At 42.0% G+C, this 18790-nt stretch overlaps 1 protein-coding gene across 1 annotated transcript in view; it reads right to left on the reverse strand.

Annotated features, from left to right (window-relative positions):
* Nucleotides 1-16611, reverse strand: part of RXFP2 (relaxin family peptide receptor 2) — an 80824-nt gene extending 64213 nt beyond the window's left edge. Inside the window, 1 exon segment of the mRNA XM_023547263.2 lies at nucleotides 16414-16611. Within this exon segment, the coding sequence (XP_023403031.2) occupies nucleotides 16414-16462 (49 nt within the window). The 5' untranslated portion in view covers nucleotides 16463-16611.
* Nucleotides 16612-18790: the final 2179 nt, after the last annotated feature.

An 18790-nucleotide genomic window follows, 5' to 3' on the forward strand; every position in this document is an offset into this window, starting at 1 on the left:
CAGTCCCGGTGGAGTCAGCTCTAACTCATGGGGATGCCCTGTGTGTCAGAGTAGAACTGTGCTCCACAGGGTTTGCAGTCGCTCATTTTTCAGAACTAGATTGCCAGGCCTTCCTTCCAAGGAGCCTCTAGGTGGACTCAAACCTCCAACCTTTTGGTTAGCAGTTGATCGTGTTAATCATTGACACCACCCTGGGACATCCCTCTTGGGGGGTTGATGTTGTTGACTGCCATCAAATCAATTCCAACTCCTAGCGACCCCATGTGACATGGTAGAGCTGCCCCATGGGGTTTCCTAGGCTATAATCTTTATGGGAGCAGATCACCAAGTCTTTTCTCCTCTGGAGCCACTGGGTGGGTTCGAACCACCATTTCATTTAGCAACCAAGCACTTAATCTTTGTGCCATCAGGGCTCCTCCCTCTTTGTCCTAATTCTCCCAAATTCTAGTCCTATCCGGTTACACATTTATCTGCACCCAAGACTGCTGCCTGTGGTTGGGCAGAATGGACCTTTCCTCACCACCCATTCATTCTTCAGCCCAGAGCATTCAGTCTTGACCCAACATTCTCCTCACCAGAGTCACTAACGCCCTCTGTGTTACTAAATGCACCAGGTGTTTTATCCTCCTTGACCAACTAGATTCTCTGCAGCAGTTGACACCACCCATCCCTCCCCCAGCTTGGCAACTTCCTTCCCTGGGCTTTGGGAGGTCTCACTGCCCTGGCTTACCTCCTTCTCCAGATCTCTCCCCCCGCCCACCCACCCTTTTTAACTTCCTTAAGGTTTTGTCTCCTTTTTCTTGGTCAGTTCCCTGAATGTCACTGCTGCATATTAGGTCAGTGGTTTCCAAGTTTTTGTATTTCTCAGACCAATAGAATCAGGGAAAGAATTCCAAGGGACCTGCAAACAGATGCTAACTCTTCTGTTAGTCATATTAGGATGTTTAAAAAAACCTGGGGTGCCTGGATTACCATAAATTATAATAAACATTGATTATAATGTATTATAATAATCAGTATTATTATAATATGTGGTAATCTGGGGTTAAAAAAAATTTTTTTTTAATTATAGCCTAGGAAACCCTATGGGGTAGCTCTACTTGGTCCTATAAGGTTGTTATGAGTTGGAATCAACTTGATGGCAATGGGCTGGTGGTGGTGGGTTTCCAAGTTTTTCTATTTCTCAGACCAATAAAATCAGGGAAAGAATTCAGAGGGACCTGCAAAGAGATGCTAACTCTTTTGTTAGTCATATTAGGATTTTTTTTTAAAGCTAAATTATCATGTATTATAATAATCGATGGTTGTTATAATACGTGGTAATTATTATAATTTATGTCTTTTAAAGACTGCAGCCTAGGAAACTCTGTGGGGCAGTTCTGGGGCATAGGGTCACTGTGGGTAGGAATTGACTAGAGGGCAGTGGGTGGGGGTGGTGAGTTCCCAAGTTATTTCTTACATCAATAAAATCAAAGAATTCAGAGGGACCTGCAAAGAGATGCAAACTCTTTTGCTAGTCATGTTAAGATATTTTTTAAAAACTCTAAGTTACCATCTATTATAATGATCATTGGTTAATAAAAAAAAAATCAAAATATTGATTAATTATAAATTAATTGATTAATTACAATAATCAATGATTATTATAATGTAGTATAATTATATTATATATTATAATATATAATATAATTATATATTATAATTATAATATATGGTAATTTTTTTTTTTTTTTTTAAGATTACAGCCTAGGAAACCCTATGGGGTAGTTCTACTCTGTCACTTGGGGTCACTATGAGTCAAAAATCGACTCAAAGGCACACAACAACAATAACAATGATTTATTAGAAAAATAGTATTTTATTGTTATAATATTAGAGGGGACATTGGTACAGAAGAAAAGACAGCCCTTTAAAAGGAAGGCATTCCATCTTATAGGAAACTGACGTCTTCATCCTGGCGGCTGGTGAAGCCTTCAGTGCTGACAGCGATGGCTGGAACCACCGCCTGGAACAGTGTGAGGACGTGAAAGCCGGGAGCGGTGCGGGGTTCCCCGGGAGGTGAGGCCTCTGCTCCGTATCCCACGACCGCTTTCTCCCAGCATGTCACCTGCCTTTTACTTTGCCTGTGACCAGGAGCCCAGAGATGGAAAAATCAGACTCTGACTTTAAAATAGCCATGTAAACGAAAAACAAGGTAACTTCCTTGACTTAAGAGATCTAAGAAAACTCAGGAGCCCTGGTGGTGCGACGATTGAGCGCCCAGCTGCTAGCTTGGCAGTTCGGACCCACCAGCAGCCCCACAGAAGAAAACACCTGGCCATCTGCTTCTGCGAAGATTTATAGCCTTGGGAGCCCCGTGGGGCAGCGCTACTCTGCCCTCTAGGGTCGCCAGGGTCACTATGAGTCAGTTGAAATCAACTGGCGGGCACACCCAAACACTACAACATAATTATTGGAGGGGAGAAAATAAAGCAGTCGTCAATCATGAGTGATATGATTGTGAACATAAAAAATCCAAGCTCTTTTACAGAGAAGTTGTTAGAATGAGTGAGTTTAACAAGGTTTCTGTAACTCAACTGTATTTCCATATATCAGCAACAATGTTTAAGCAAGTGTTTAAAAAGTGCTAACATTTACTACAGCTTCAAGAGGGCCACATATCTAGGAAAATATCTAAAATACGCAAAACATTTATGCAAAGTGTATAAAGTTGTTGAGAGACATAAAAGGCGTAAATAAATAGAAAATCTAGTATTTTAAAGACATTCATGCTTCCCTCAAATTGCTCTACAGATTCAAAGCAATACCCCCAGTGTGCATGTTTGTGTGTGTGAGTGTGTTTAAGCATCATTGTGTGTGTATGTGTGTGTATGTTTACGGGTGTGTGCATGTATGAGTGTGTGTGTGTGTGTGGTGCCTGTATGAGTGTCTGTGTGTATGTATGAATGTGCGTGTGTCCATGAGTGTGTGTGGTGTGTGTGTGTAGGAATGGATAAGCTGAATCTAAAAGGCACGTTTGTGGTAATACAAAAGTGCAGGAAGAGCGTAGACACTTTCGAGGATGGGAACAAGGGCAAGAGGTCTAGTTATTTGTATATCAAGACTTACAAAAAAGCTACAATAATTAAAACAGTACGATATTCATGGAAAGATTTTTAAAAAACCCAATGGAACAGAATAGAAAGTTTGGAAAAAGACAAACACACATATGAACATTTGATTTCCTACCAAGTGACACAACGGGGTAGCGGGGCAAGGTGGCCAACTCTAAGTGGAGTATAAACCTCAATGTTGTTGTTGTGTGCTGTCAGGTCGATTTCAACTCACAGCGACCCTACAGGACAGAGTAGAACTGCCCCATAGGGTTTCTTAGTCTGCAGTTTTTACGGGAGAAGATTGCCAAGTCTTTTCTCCCACGGAGCGGCTGGGAAGTTTAAACTGCCAACCTTTTAGTCAGCAGCTGAGCACTTAACTTTCACGCCACCAGGGCTCCTTATAGATCTAAGTGTGAGAGTTCAAACAGTAACAATTCTGGAAGAAATATTATGACTTCAGAGTGGGGATTTTAAGGATTAACAAAAAGCACTAACCGTGAAAGAAAAGATTGCTATATTCGACTGTAATAAAATTAAGAGATTCTCTTAAAAAAGAAAGTCACCACCATTAACATAGTACGCCATCAATGAATACGTCACGATTTTTAATCTTACTTTTCAAGGATATTTGGATTGTTTCCAGTTCCAGGCTATGAAGAATAATGTTTTTATGAATATTTTTACACGCGCCTCTTGGTGTACACGTGCATGTATTCCTACAGGCAAATACCTAGAAGTGAAATTGTGGACCTTCACGTTTAGCAGGTAAGGACAGACTGTTTGGCAAAGTGATCATGCAGGTTAACATCCTCACCAGCGTGTGAGAGTTCCCGTAGCTTCACAGCCCCACCAAACACTGTATCATCAGTTTGCTGGTTGGTTTTTCAATTACGGTCATTCTGGCCTTCTGCACTGGTATATTATTGTGGCTTTAGTTTGCATTTCCCTGACTACTGATCCGATTTACTGCCTTTTCAGCAGATATTTTACTGGCCATTTGGAGACCCTCTTGTGTAGTATCTAATCAAGTCTCTTGCCCATTTTCTATTTACTGTTCATCATTGCCTTATTGATTTGTAGACGGTGCGGATATATATTCTGGACACAAGTCCTTTGCAAGTATCTTCTTCTCTGCAGCTTGCCTTTTCACTCTGTTGCTGTTGTTGTTGCTGTTGTGTGCTATGGAGTCGATTCTGACTCGTAGCCACCCCACGTGACAGAGTACAACTGCCCCTTAGGGTTTTCTAGCCCACAATTTTTATGGGAGAAGATCGCCAGCTATTTCCCCCAAGTGGCTACTGGGTGGATTCAAATGACGGAGCCGTTGCGCCACCAGAGCTCCTGTATATTCAATGTTCTTCACCAGTCGTGACGTTAGAATCTGTGGTTTTTTCTACCCGAAATGCCATTTTCTTCTCATCCACCTCTACCTTCTTCGAGGTTGATCTCAGAAGTCATCTCTGTGAAGACTCTACCAACCTCTCCAAGACCACTCTAGAGTTCATGTTTTCCCTTTTTTCTTCCCAAAGCATCTTGCCCATACTTTTATTGTAGTATTTATCACATTGTGTTGTAATGAGAGCTATTTTCTATCTTTTTCCCATAGTTTGTGTGCCCCACCTAATGGAAGGAAATTTATTTTATTAACTTTGATTCTCTCAATGGTTGAAAAAGCTGTCATCACGTAGCATGTTGTTGTTAGGTGCAGTTGAGTCCATTCCGATTCATGGGGGCACCATATGACACAACAGAACCATCCCATAGGGTTTTCTGGGCTGTAATCAAATGGCCAGGCCTTTCTCCTGCAAAGTTGCAGGGTGGGATTGAACTAATAACCTTTAGGTTAACAGCCAAGTGCTTAGCCGTTGTGCATCCAGGGCTCCTTTCTCACATAAGACATGACTCAAAATTGTTGATTAAACTTAACATTTTCAGAGAAAGCAACGTTGTTTCCAAAATTGGCCCCCCCCAAATAATCTGTTGCCATCACTCACTTCCTACTCACAGCAACCTCATGGGACAGGGTAGAACTGCCCGTTGGGTTTCCCAGGCTGTAATCTTTACAGAGGCAGACTGCCACATCTTTCTCCGGCAAAAGAGGCTGGTGGGTATGAACCGCCAACCTTTCAGTTTGCAGCCAAGCACTTAACCACTGCGCCACCAGGGCTCCTTGCAAAGTGGGGCCACATGCACCCAGGTCCCCATGTGTGGGGGTGGGGAGCACATGGCACTTTAGTAATAATTTGTGTCAGGAGAACAAGCCACATCTTGGTGTCCACATGTTAGATCCAGCTTCATCGTGAGTTAGGGCACAGAGACACTTTATGCTCATTTTCCTTTTGTTATTGTCAGTGCTATGGTTTTCTTTCTTTTCTTTTTTCAGTGTTGACTTCTTAGCGAGAATTCAGCAGCCAGAAGAGGAGAGGTGGTTGGGTCTCTCCTACTTTGTAGGCGGACCCTACATAGCTTGGAGTAAGGTGCCTGCCCTGGGTTATTGTCCTATACGCTGCATGTCTGGGAATCAGGTCGCAAAGTAGGTATAGTGAAACCTGGAAACGGACGGTGTGTAAGCAGAAACCTGTCAAAGGAGGAAAATGCAAATACGGATCCTACCTTATAAACACCTGACGAGTTTTCCTTCTCTGACAGGTTTCCGCCTTGCACAGGCTCTGGCTTTCCAGGTTTTACTTTATTTTCCACTAATAGAGAGCAATAGAAAAGTGGTAAGACTGCACCCTGTCAAAGGTGGAAAACTTGGAAGACCTGGAAAAACAAGGCAGCCCCGTCACGTTCCAGCTCTCACAGGCTTCCCTGTAATTTCCTCGTGCTTCACCCTTTGTGAAGGTTTTAAAATTCACACGTGCAGTGGACAAAATAAAATTCGCACATACCATGGGCAAAATAAATTTCACACATACCATGGACAAAAATAATGGCGTATGTACAACCCTGAGCGCTCAGTTTATTTTTCCAAGTAGACAATTTTAGCTATAGCGATGACAGCAGGAATGGCATTTTTAAGTGAGAAACAGGAAGCAACTGTAAAAGAAGTGGCTTCTGGACAAGGGGACAGAATTTGCCAGCAATACCAAGTGTGGATTGTCATACTTTTCCTGCCTGTAAGTAAGTTTATGTGAAGACTCTCCCATCTCACCCTCAGTCAGAATTTCAGGTGTGTGAGGGAATACGTTTTTCAGTGGCCCTCAAAGGCAGAATGGAAGAGAATCAATATCTTCTGAATTTCTTATATTTCATGGATTTATATGAAAAGGTGGTAGGACTAGAAATATCCACAGCAATAGTTATACTACTTTTAGCCTATGTGGTTGAGAGGGAGAGTCTCAGGCAAGGTGTGAACAAAGCAGGGGGGAGAGAAAGGAGAGAGAGAGAGGAGAGGGATAAAGAAAGGAGTGAGGGAGAGAGAAAATGAGAGAAAGAATAAGTGAGAGAGAGGGAGGGAGAGAGGGAGTGAGAAAGAGAGAAAAGAGAAGGAAGGGAAAGAAAAGAGCCTGAGAAAGAGTGAGTTAAGTGAGAAGGCAGAGAGTGAGGGAAAAGGGGAAAGAGAGAGAGAAAAAGAGAGAAATAAAGGGGAGAAGAATCTGCAATTCGTCCCCTTGCCCTGCTATAGCTAAATGACCAGCACAATATCCACCAGCTGAACCAGAATCAAACAAACAAAAAGTGGGTAATGAAAAATAGGTGATGAACGAGAACGAGAACCTTGCCCCAAACCAGAAGTGACTCTTCCCTAGCTACTTGTGTCTGTGGTTTCGTAATTTCCACTAAAGGCTGTTGTTGTTAGGTGCCATCTAGTCGACGCGGACTCCTAACAACCACATGTGACGGGTAGAACTGCCCCACGGGGTGCTCTCGGCTGTAATCCTACGGGAGCAGATCATCAGGTCTTTCTCCCATGGGGCCACTGGGTAGGTTTGAACCACCAACCTCTGGGTTAGCAGCTGCGCTTAACTGCTGTGCCACTAGGCTCTCTTTCCTCTAAAGGAAAGAATGGTAATTAACATCAAGACTACTCTACTGTCAAACCTGCATATTAATTATAACCCCTAACCCATTGCCATCAAGTTGATTCCGACTTATAGCAACCTTATAGGACAGAGTAGAACTGCCCCACAGGGTTTCCAAGGAGCGGCTGGTGGAACCGAACTGCCAGCCTTCCAGTTAGCAGCCATAGCTCTTAACCACTGCACCACCAGGGATCCTAATTTGTCCTGATAACCCCCAAATTAAAAACAACAACAACAACAACAACAAAATCTTTTCAAGTAGAATTGATGAGTGTTAAATAATCCAGCTAGGCCCAATTAACAATCCCAGCCCTCAAAAAGAAGAAAACAAAAAATCAGCATTTCACATGGGGAAAAACTGACGCCTTTGATTTGTGGTGCTGGCGAAGAATGTTGACCACCCCATGGACTGCCAAAAGAGGGAAGAAACCTGTCCTGGAAGAAGTACAACCAGGATGCTCCTTAGAAGCAAGGAATTGACTTGACGGCAACTAACAACAACACACGGCATTGCCCATGCTTCCAGAGGCCTGACCCACTGGGGGAGCTGCACTAGAATTACCTGAGGTCTTCCTCCTGTGCAGAGCCCAAGCCCCACTCTAGCTGGATGGGATCTTTGGGGCTGGAGTACCAGAATGAATTTATTTAACACCATCACAAGTGGTTCTTAGAAACTCTATAATTACGGCAACTTTCCGGATAAGGCTGGGAGGTGATTTGGCATGCTGGATACCAGACGCTAGGGAGGGTCAGGGCTGTCACCTGCACACAGGTGTGCTGACCTTGCCTTTCCACTCTGAGGCTTCTCCTGCCATTGCTGTTGTTGTTGTTGTGTACTGTTGAGTCGATTCTGACTCATAGCAACCCTGTAGGACAGAGTAGAACTGCCCCTGTGGGGTTGTTAGGCTGTAATCTTTACAAATGAGGATCGCTGAGTCTTTTCTTCCATGGAGCTGCTGGTGGGTTTGAATCGTTGAAGTTCTGGTTAGCAGTCAAGTGCTTAACCATTGATTCACGAGGGCTCCTTTCTCCTATCAAACCTAACAAATTCAAACCTACTACCCTACTGTCGATTCTCACTCAAAGTGACCCTATAGGACAGACTAAAGCTGCATCACAGGATTTCTAAGGCTGTAAGTCTTTATGGAAGCAGACTGCCACGGCTTTCTCCCGTGGAGCAGCTGGTGGTTTCAACCTTTTGGTTAGCAGCTGAGTGCTTTAACCACTGCACCACCAGGGGTCCCTCTCCTATCATGCTCTTGTTGTTAGGTGCTGTTGAGTTGGTTCCCACTCTTAGAGACCCTCCATATAACAGAATGAAAAACTGCCTGAGCCTGCACCATTCTCTCAACCTTGTTATGTTTGAGCCCGTTGTTGCATCCACTGTGTCAGTCCACCTCATTGAGGGTCTTCCTCTTTTTCGCTGACCCTCTACTTTACTATCGCCACACACCTGTCAGTTTGTCATACTGTGGGGGCTTGTGTGTTGCTGTGATGCTGGAAGCTATGCCACTGGTATTCAAATACCAGCAGGGTCACCCATGGAGGACAGGTTTCAGCTGAGCTTCCAGACTAAGACAGACTAGGAAGAAAGACCCGGAAGCCTACTTCTGAGAATAATTAGTCAGTGAAAACCTTATAAATAGCAGCAGAACATTGTCTGACATAGTGCCAGAAGATGAACCCCCAGGCTGGAAGGCACTCCAAATACAACTGGGGAAGAGCTGCCTCCTCAAAGTAGAGTCGATCTTAATGAAGTGGATGGAGTCAAGCTTTCAGGACCTTCATTTACTGATGTGGCACGACTCAAAACGAGAAGAAACAGCTGCAAAGACCCATTAGAAATCAGAACACGGAATGTATGCAAGTATGAATCTAGGAAAATTGGAAATTGTCAAAAATGAAATGGAATGCATAAAGATTGATATCCTAGGCATTACCGAGCTCAAATGGACTGGTATTGGCCACTCTGAATTAGACAATCATATGGTCTACTATGCCAGGAATGACAACTTGAAAAGGAATGGCACTGCATTCATCATAAAAAGAACATTTCAAGATCTGTCCTAAAGAACAACACTGTCAGTGATAGGATAATATCCGTACACCTACAAGGAAGCCCAGTTAATACAAATATTCAAATTTACACACCGACCACGAAGGCCAAAGGTGAGGGAACTGAAGAGTTTTACCACCTTCTGCAGCCTAAATTCATCAAACATGCAGTCCAGATGCATTGACATTGCTGGTGTTTAGAATGTGAAAGTCGGAAACAAAGAAGGATTGGTAGTTGGAAAATATGGCCTTGGTGATAGAAATGATGCCAGAGATCACATGATAGAATTTCACAAGACCAACAAGTTCTTCACTGGAAAAACCTTTTTTTCAGCAACATAAACAGCAACTACACACATGGACCTTGCCAGATGGAATACACAGGAATCAAATCGACTACATCTGTGGAAAGAGACGATGGAAAAGCTCAGTATCATCAGTCAGAACAAGGCCAGGGGCCGACTGCAGAACAGACCATCAATTGCTCATATGTAAGTTCAAGTTGAAGCTGAAGAAAATTACAACAAGTCCACAAGGGCTGAAGTACAACCTGGAGTATATCACACCTGAATTTAGAAATCATCTCAAGAATAGATTTGACACATTGAACAATAATGACCAAAGACCACGCCAGTTATGTAATGACGTCAAGGACATCATACGTGAAGAAAGCAAGAGGTCATCAAAAGACAGGAAAGAAAAGACCAAAATGGATGTCAGAAGAAACTCCGAAATTTGCTCTTGAAAGTTGAGCCGCTAAAGTGAAAAGAAATGATGAAGTAAAAGAGCTGAATAGAAGATTTCAAAGGACAGCTCGAGAAGAAAAAGTAAAGTATTATAATGAAATGTGCAAAGGCCTAGAGTTAGAAGACCAAAAGGGAAGAACACACTCTGCATTTCTCAAGCTAAAAGAATTGAAGAAAAAATTCAAGCCTCAAGTTACGATATTGGGAAAAATATTAAATGGCTCAGGAAGCATCAAAAGAAAATGGCAGTAATACATAGGGTCACTGTACTAATAAGAACTGGTCCACGTTCAACCATTTCAGGAGGTGGCATATGATCAGGAATCGATGGTACTGAAGGGAGAGATCCAAGCTGCACGGAAAGCATTGGTGAAAAACAAGCCTCCAGGAACTGACAGAATACCAATTTAATGTTTCAACAAATGGGTGCAGCACTGGTAGTGGTCATTTATCTACACCAAGAAACTTGGAAGACAGCTCTCTGGCCAACTAATTGGAAGAGATCCCTATTTAAGCCTATTCCCAAGAAAGGTGATTCAACCAAAAGCAGAAATTATTGAACAGTATCATTAATATCACACACAAGTAAACATTTGCTGAAGAACATGCAAAAACGGCTGCAGCGGTATATCAACAGGGAGCTGCCAGAAGTTCAAGCCGAATTCAGAGAAGGACGTAGAACCAGGGATATCATTGCTGATGTCAGATGGATCCTGGCTGAAAGCAGAGAATACCAGAAGTATGTTTACCTGTGTTTTATTGACTATGCAAAGGCATTTGACTGTGTGGATCATAACAAACTATGGGTAACATTGTGAAGAATGCGAATTCCAGAACACTTAATTGTGCTCATGAGGAACCTGTACACAGATCAAGAAGCAGTTGTTCGGACAGAACAAGGGGATACTGAGTGGTTTAAAGTCAGGAAAGGTGTTTGTCAAGGTTGTATCCTTTCACCATACCCATTCAATCTGTATGCTGAGCAAATAATCCGAGAAGCCGGACTATATGAAGAAGAACGGGGGATCAGGATTGGAGGAAGACTCGTTAACAACCTGCATTATGCAGATGACACAACCTTGCTTGCTGAAAGTGAAGAGGATTTGAAGCACTTACTAATGAAGATCAAAGACCACAGCCTTCAGTATGGATTACACCTCAACATAGAGAAAACAAAAATCCTCACAACTGGACCAGTCAGCAACATCATGACAAATGGAGAAGAGATTGAAGCTGTCAAGGATTTCATTTTACTTGAATCCACAATTAATGCTCATGGAAGCAGCAGTCAAGAAATCAAAAGAACACATTGCAATGGGCAAATCTGCTGCAAAAGGCTTCTTCAAAGTGTTAAAAAGCAAGGATGTCACGTTGAAGACTAAGGTGCACCTGACCCAAGCCATGGTGTTTTCATTTGTCTCATATGCACACGAAAGTGGGACAATGAATAAGGAAGACTGAAGAGGAATTGAGGCCCTTGAATTACGGTGTTGTCGAAGAATATTGAATATACCATGGGCTGCTGGAAGAATGAACAAATCTGTCTTGAAAAAAGTACAACCAGAATGCTCCCCAGAAGTGAGAATGGTAAGACTTTGTCTCAAGTACTTTGGACATGTTATCAGAGGGATCAGTTACTGGAGGAAGACATCATGCCTGGCAAAGTATAGGGTCAACAAAAAAGAGAAAGGCCCTCAACGAGATGGACTGACACAGTGGCTGCAACGGTGGACTTAAACACCCAGCGATCACAAGAATGGTGCAGCACTGGGCAACATCTCGTTCTGATATCTTTAAGGTCGCCAAGAGTCAGCCAACTTGGTGACAGCTAACAACACAATGAGCGCCACAAAAGGGGATACAAGAAAGATACAGGAAGACCCAGAAAGTAAGAATGGACAGGAGACAACTGGAGTAGAGGAATACCTGGGGGCGGGGGGGGGGATTAGGGGATAGATATCTCAAGGTAGAAATGAAAGGGCATGCTGATCATCAGAGAGAAAAGAGTGTAGGTGAGACAAAGCAGAGCAGAGGAAAAAGAAGAGAACAGCTCAGAGAGCAAGGCGGCTGAAAAGCAGAGGCAAGAAGACAGAAAGAGAAGGATTTCCGGAAATGACAGCAAGAGGGAGGGATGTAGAAATGGTGGACAGAGAGACCAGGAGGGACCTGAGAGACCTGTGCAAAGGTGAGGAGTCCAAACCAGACCGAAACCCATTGCCACTGAGTCAATTCCAACTCACAGAGACTCTATAGGACAGAGTAGAGCTGCCCCCACAGGATTTCGAAGGCTGTAATCTTTACAGAAGGTCTTTCTCCCCTGGAGCAGCTGGCAGGTTTGAACCGACGACCTTTCGGTTAGCAGCTGAGTGCTTAACCACCGCACCACCAGGGCTCCTTGGGTAAAGAACCCATTGCTGTTGAGTCAGTTTTGACTCATTGTGACCCTACAGGACAGAGTAGAACTGTCCCATAGGGTTTATAAGTGGCAGCTGGTGGATTGGGACTACCAACCTTTTGGTTAGCAGTTAAGCGCTTAACCACTTCATCACCAGGGCTCCCTTAGGTAAGGAGTAGAGCATAAGTGTGGTGGGAAGCTAAACTAAGAAGAGAGCAACAGTGGGGTCGGGGGAACGAGGAGGGAGGTGTAAACAGGAACAGAGGTAAGGGACCCAAGTCAGAGGAACAGTGGAAGGAGAGAGGGGTAAGAAAAGAAGTCTAGAATTTTGTCAATCCTGTTGAAAATGTTTTCAAGGCATTTCACTTAGTAACAAAGTCAATTTCTTCAATTTAATCTTAATCCAACACCTGCTCGTCACATGAGCAGTGAATCAGTCGCCTTATTTTGGTTTGGGGGAAGGTATTTAACAATGTTGGCTCTTTCTGCAAACTTTATTTTTTTTCTCTGAGAATTCATTCTCAACAGCTCCAAGTGCCCGGGTGAGAACTAGATGCCACGTGGATAAAGGCTTTGTCTTCATTCTCGGATCACTGTGCCTCTAATTTCACTATTATTTCTCATGTCAATCAAGCATGTTCATTTTCCTGCTACATTTTAAGGCATATATTTACAAATTAAGTAAACGCAACTATTGTGGGTTCTCACATTGATACACACTCCTAAAAACTGTCTGCATTCATCAACGGTTACACAGCCGACTGCTATCTGAAAGGCCGGTGGTTCAAACCCACCCACAGGCATTTTTTGAAGCAAGACCTGCAATCTGCTCCCATACAGATTATAGCCTAGAAAACCCAATGTCACCCTCCTACTCTGTCATACGGAATCGCTGAGAGTAAAACATTGACCCCACAGCACCTAATAACAAGAACAACTATGTACACAAGACTGTTTTCAGGTAACTGAACCTTCGTTTGGGCCACTGTCTTCCAGGATAGGAGTCCTGGTGGTGCCGTGGACAAAGCACTTGTCTGCTAACCGAAAGGTCAGCGGTTCGAAACTACCAGCAGCTCCAAGGGAGAAAGATGTGGCAGTTTGTTTCCATAAAGATCACAGCCTTGGAAACCGTGTGGGGTCGCTATAAGTCGGAATCAACTCAATGACAGCTGGTTTTTGTTTGTTTTGTTTTATCTTCCAGGATAAATGTGCCATTTCTCAGTATTAACTCATATCAAATCAGCATCCCAATGTCCTCTCTAAAATTCAGGTAGCAGACAATTTTGTGCCTTTAAATGAGCGTCCTCAAGCTCTTGTATTACATCCGGTCGTAATTATTCACAGTAAGATGAGCGACTGAGTCAACATCTGTCGTCAGCTGTGTCCTGTCCTGAATGGTTTTCCCTTCTGGATTCTCCATCTTTCTGCTCAATTCAGACCTGAAACAGGCAAGCTCTTTTCCATTCGTGGTGCTGCTGTATCCCCTCAGTATGACTGGCCGAAATGTAATTGACTTCCACAGCTACTGGCAGCATGGATACAATTGCGTGAAAATTTTCTCAAGACAGAGCACCCTGTGGTACCGCCACCACTTGGAAAGGACGGTCCAAGTGGAGCCTTAGTCAATGTCCACTAGAGGGCAGTAAAAGACTGCTAACTTCCCAACGCCTCTGGGCTCCGGCTCTGCTTTGGGGTGTGAGGGCAGCTTTTGATGGTTTGGAAATTATTTGAACAAGTAGCAACTGGTAGTTACCAAGTGGCATTCTCAGTACTTTGTGCTTTTATTTTTCCTTATAAACCAATGTGTTTGGTTTGCAATGTTGTCCCTAATTAGTCCATAAAAAATGACTTTGTGTGTGTGTGTGTGTGTGTGGGAGGGGCACGAGGCTGGTTAACAAGAATACCAAGTGAATCCCAATTGATAAAGTACTTGTAGAAAGCAATAACAAGTAAAAGATATGTTACCTTTAATTATCAAGTAATGTCAGTAGTTAAGAGAGTGAATATCACCCATTTTTTAAATACTCGAGGGTGGTCCTGGAGAACAGACAATCCTATCGTTCCTGACTTCATTTTGTCTGGATCTAGCTTAAGTTCTGATCACAACCACCCAGACCCACTGAGCACAACTATTGGCATTTAAAAAGCAACTCTTATCCTTACATAAATCCTCAGTGGTTTTTCTTTGGTTACTGTGAGCTTTGTCACTTCAAGCGTATATAATTTTATTGTGAAAAAAAGCTTTACTAATTATATGGCAAATGCTTATTACTTTTATAACTAGGAGTAGAATACTGAAGCCTTTAACTAATACGCCCTTCTCTGAAAATAAGTCATTTTCAATGTAAAGATTTAAATTTGCAATCAAGAGTAAAGTAAAATTAGAAAAGAAAAATTTCTGGAGAATGATAATGAATTGATAAATATTTACCAGGTTATATACTTTTTTTTTTTTTTTTTTTATAGCCGGAACTGACTCGATGGCACTGGGCACTGGGTACAGTATGAATCTCAGATATGACATTTACATAGCAATAACAAGAAAAGTACAAACAAAAGCATTTGTTTAAATTTTCTTTCTTTTATTTTGAAGAGCACTGTTACACTATGGTACATCATGAAACGTTAGTTAAGTAATAGATTATTTCTATCTGATAAAGGTTTTAAGCCAAATCAATTAAATGTATAAGTACAAATAAAGGCAATAAACAAAGAAAAAAACCTGTTGCCGTCCGTCGAGTCAATTCTGACTCATAGTGACCCTATGATAAAATTGGTTAACTAGAGTTACATTGCTGTATATTAAAGAATTTTTTAAGGGCACAGAGAACGTTTATGAAGTGCCTTGAATCTAAGAACCTACTTTTCAGCTGTCTTTTTACTAAAAATCCTATGAAGTTTAATACTACAAATGTGGTTAGGACGTGAACTTCTGAAGGCTTAATCGATGAACTAGACTGCTTCCTCAACTGTATTTCAAGCAAAATGAGTTCACAGATTGTTTCCCTTAGCTAATACTTTTCATTAAGAGAGGTTAGAATGCAAAAGTAAAATCCTGCTCGGTCTATTGAAATAATATTTTTACATAATCTGAAACAAAGTTTTAGTATCATTTCAAACTCAAAATAAAATTGAAATATTTTTAAAATCTTTTAATTATAAATATATTTTAATCATAAATAATTGCTCATAAATATTGAATTTTATCTCAAGATTAAAAATATTCCGTTGGATAAAAATATTCCACTTAATAAAATCGAGTATTTTTAAAACCCAAAATGAATTTTTCAAAAAAATAATTTCGTATTCTAACTTGTATTCTCAGGGGTTTATCAGATACCCTTAAGAAAAACTATGAACTACAGTAGATACATTCTGAATACTAATGAGAAACACCCAGCGTGCCTCGTGTGTGATGACAAGATTGTTCACTCAGAAGTGTACAAGTTCACAAGTCTATTTCCTTCTTTAAAACCAGGTGAAAACGCAGGTTCTATTTTTTTCTAGCTTTCTAATAAGAATCTCACTAATTTGAAAATTAGCAGTGTGACTGAAAGAAAAATTCCCCAGAATTAAAAAGAAAAGTTACCTAAATAGATGCACTCTTGAAAATTTGTAATGATTTTTACTTTAGATACTTTACTTTCAGAGAAAGTATTGCGTTTGTCGGTGGTTTTGTCGTTCCCAGTTTATGTGAACAATGAAACATAGTAGTTCACCAACAATTACACACATTTTATGGATTTACTTCAACAGGTTAACATTTCATCAAACAAAATTTTAATTTACTGTCATTCTTTTTCAAATACCAAAAATATATATTTTCTCCATAAAAATTGATATGTTCAGCATCGTTTTTTAAAAAGCTATCTCACCTGCAGTTTTAGTAACAGATAAAGGCAAACGCATGTGAAAAGTCTGTTGCATCTAGAAACTGCCAGGAGGTGTGGGACTCCAACAATTAACAGTAAGGACAACGCAAGCTTGCTATTTGTCAAACACCACAATGAACCTATTACAGCTATGGCAGAACCAAAGAGAAATAGGGTGTTTTTCTGGAAGTGCACTCATTTAAGGCGAAAAGGCAGCATTCTTACCTTTGGCATCAAACAGGAGGATGAAATGAAGTAGAAAGAACATTGCCATCAACCTGAGGCTTGCAGAGATGTTGAGTCCCAGGAATGTAACCACGGATTTACAGCAACTGAGTTATTAGACGTATCCTTATACCTCCGAAGGAGCTCTAATCTAGCAACTTCGGTGCCTCCCACGGATCTGAGCATGCTCACAGCCAGGCCTTCCCTGGTAGGATGGGAGAAAGAAGGTCTCTTGTCAGGAGACGGATTATCTTTCCTTGTGCTGACTTTTGTTTTATTTCGCTTTAAATCTACTGTTGCATTCCTGGCCATTTATCCATTATGGTACGTATGGAGAGATACAGAGAGAGCTCGATTATAATAATACGGAGATAAAATCCAATATTTTTGAGCAATTATTTGTGAACTTATAACAAGTGGAAGATTTTTAAAAGCTTAAATTTTATTTTGAATTTGAAATATTAAAATTTTGATTCAAATTATTTAAAAATATTATCTAAATACATCTAGCCAGATTTTACTTCTGTATTTTCATGAAAACAAAAGGTTTTACTTTAATGAAAACCTAAGTATTAGATAAGGAGAAAAAATAAACGTTTCTTATGAGATAAGAAACATTTTTAATACCTTAAAAAATATTTTTTCCTCAAAGCATGTAATGCAATTTGCTCTTACTTAAATCCACACATACACAAACCGAAAGCCAACAGCCGTGGAGTTGATTCCGACTCAGAGCCACACGGAGAGCTACAGATTTACACTGAAGACGCGATGAAACACCTGAAAAAAACCATAGTCGTCAGGTCAGTTCCAGCTCACAGCAACCTTCCAGGACGGACGAGAGCGCGGGTTCCCGAGGCTGCCATCTACAGCCCAGATCACCAGCTCTTCGTCCTGCAGAGCAGCTGGTAGGTTCACGCTGCCGTCTTTTGGTTAACAGCTGTCTTAATTAGCTAGTGCCGGAAAGCCTGGTGCCATAGTGGTTAAGGGCTAGGGCTGCTAACTAAAAGGTCGGCAGTTCGAATCCACCAGGTACTCCTTGGAAGCTCTGTGGGGGCAGTTCTACTCTGTCTTCTAGGGTCGCTATGAGTCAGAATCGACTCGACGGCAATGGGTTTTTGTCTTGTTTGTTTGTTTTTTGGGCTATAACAGAAATACCACAAATGAATGGTTTTAACAAAGAGAAATTTATTTTTGCACAATTTAGGAGGCTAGAAGTCCAAATTCAGAAAGCTGGCTCATGGGGAAGTCTCTCTCTCTGTCGGCTCTGGAGGAGAGTTGTCAATCAGGGCAGCCTCTTCTAAGGCTCCTTGGCCTGGCCCTGCCCTGCTTGGGCAAGTGTTACAAAGCTCTTTAGCTCTGCTGATAGTACCCAGAGGCACTCCACTCTGCCAGGAAGCCTCCTGCCCGAGGGTGCTCAGCTCTCCTGGCCCGTGAGTCAGCTCCTTTGCTGTCTCACCCAGTCTCCTGGTTCTGCTGCCAAAGTATCTCTGCTGCTGCTTCTCATCCTTTTGTGCCATCTCCAGTGTTACAGCTCTCTCTCTGCTTCTCCTGCTTCTTGGAGGTTCTCAGCACAGGGACCCCAGTTCCAAAGGACGAGCTCCATTCCCAGCTCTTCTTTCTTGGGGGTAGTGAGGTCCCTATCTCTGCTTGCTGCTCTCTCCTTTTAACTCTTGTAAAAAAGGTAGGACTCAAGTAAGGGCCTGACTTGAGTAAGGGTGGTAAGGGTGGTGACTGGAGTCACACCCTCTAGTAACTCAGTGACTCAAGATACATCCCACCCTAATCCTGCCTCATTAACATAATGGACAACTCACTCCCAAATGCGACCATAGCCACAGGCATAGAGGCTAGAATTTACAACACCTCACAAAATGGAGGATAATTACATCAGATCACAAAATGGAGGACAACCACACAATACTGGGAATCATGGCCTAACCAAGTTGACACATATTTTTTGGGGGAAACAATTCAATCCATGACAACCACACACTACTGGAAATCCTGGCCTAGCCAAGTTGACACATATTTTGAGGGGATATAATTCAATCTATAACTGCAGCCAAGCGCTTAACCACTGCGCCACCAGGGCTCCTTAGGAAACTCCCTACAGAAATACGTTTCACGCACAAAGTAAGTGACAAAAACTGCTTACTAGGAAACACAAAGAAACACCCTCCTCTATTCAAATGTGCCTAAATGTTTTCCAGTGACATACAGACAGATAATTAAAGCGCACAGCCTCGTGCTTGGCCTTACTGTAAAACATTTACACAATCTTTCACACTTGGTTTACTTCTGCCACAGTCATACCCCTTTTTTAAAGTGGATTGTTTTGCCTGTGTTTCCCGTTCTGCACTCCGTACCTATTCAA

The sequence above is a fragment of the Loxodonta africana genome, chromosome 17 (assembly GCF_030014295.1).
Source record: "Loxodonta africana isolate mLoxAfr1 chromosome 17, mLoxAfr1.hap2, whole genome shotgun sequence".
NCBI lineage: Eukaryota > Metazoa > Chordata > Mammalia > Proboscidea > Elephantidae > Loxodonta > Loxodonta africana.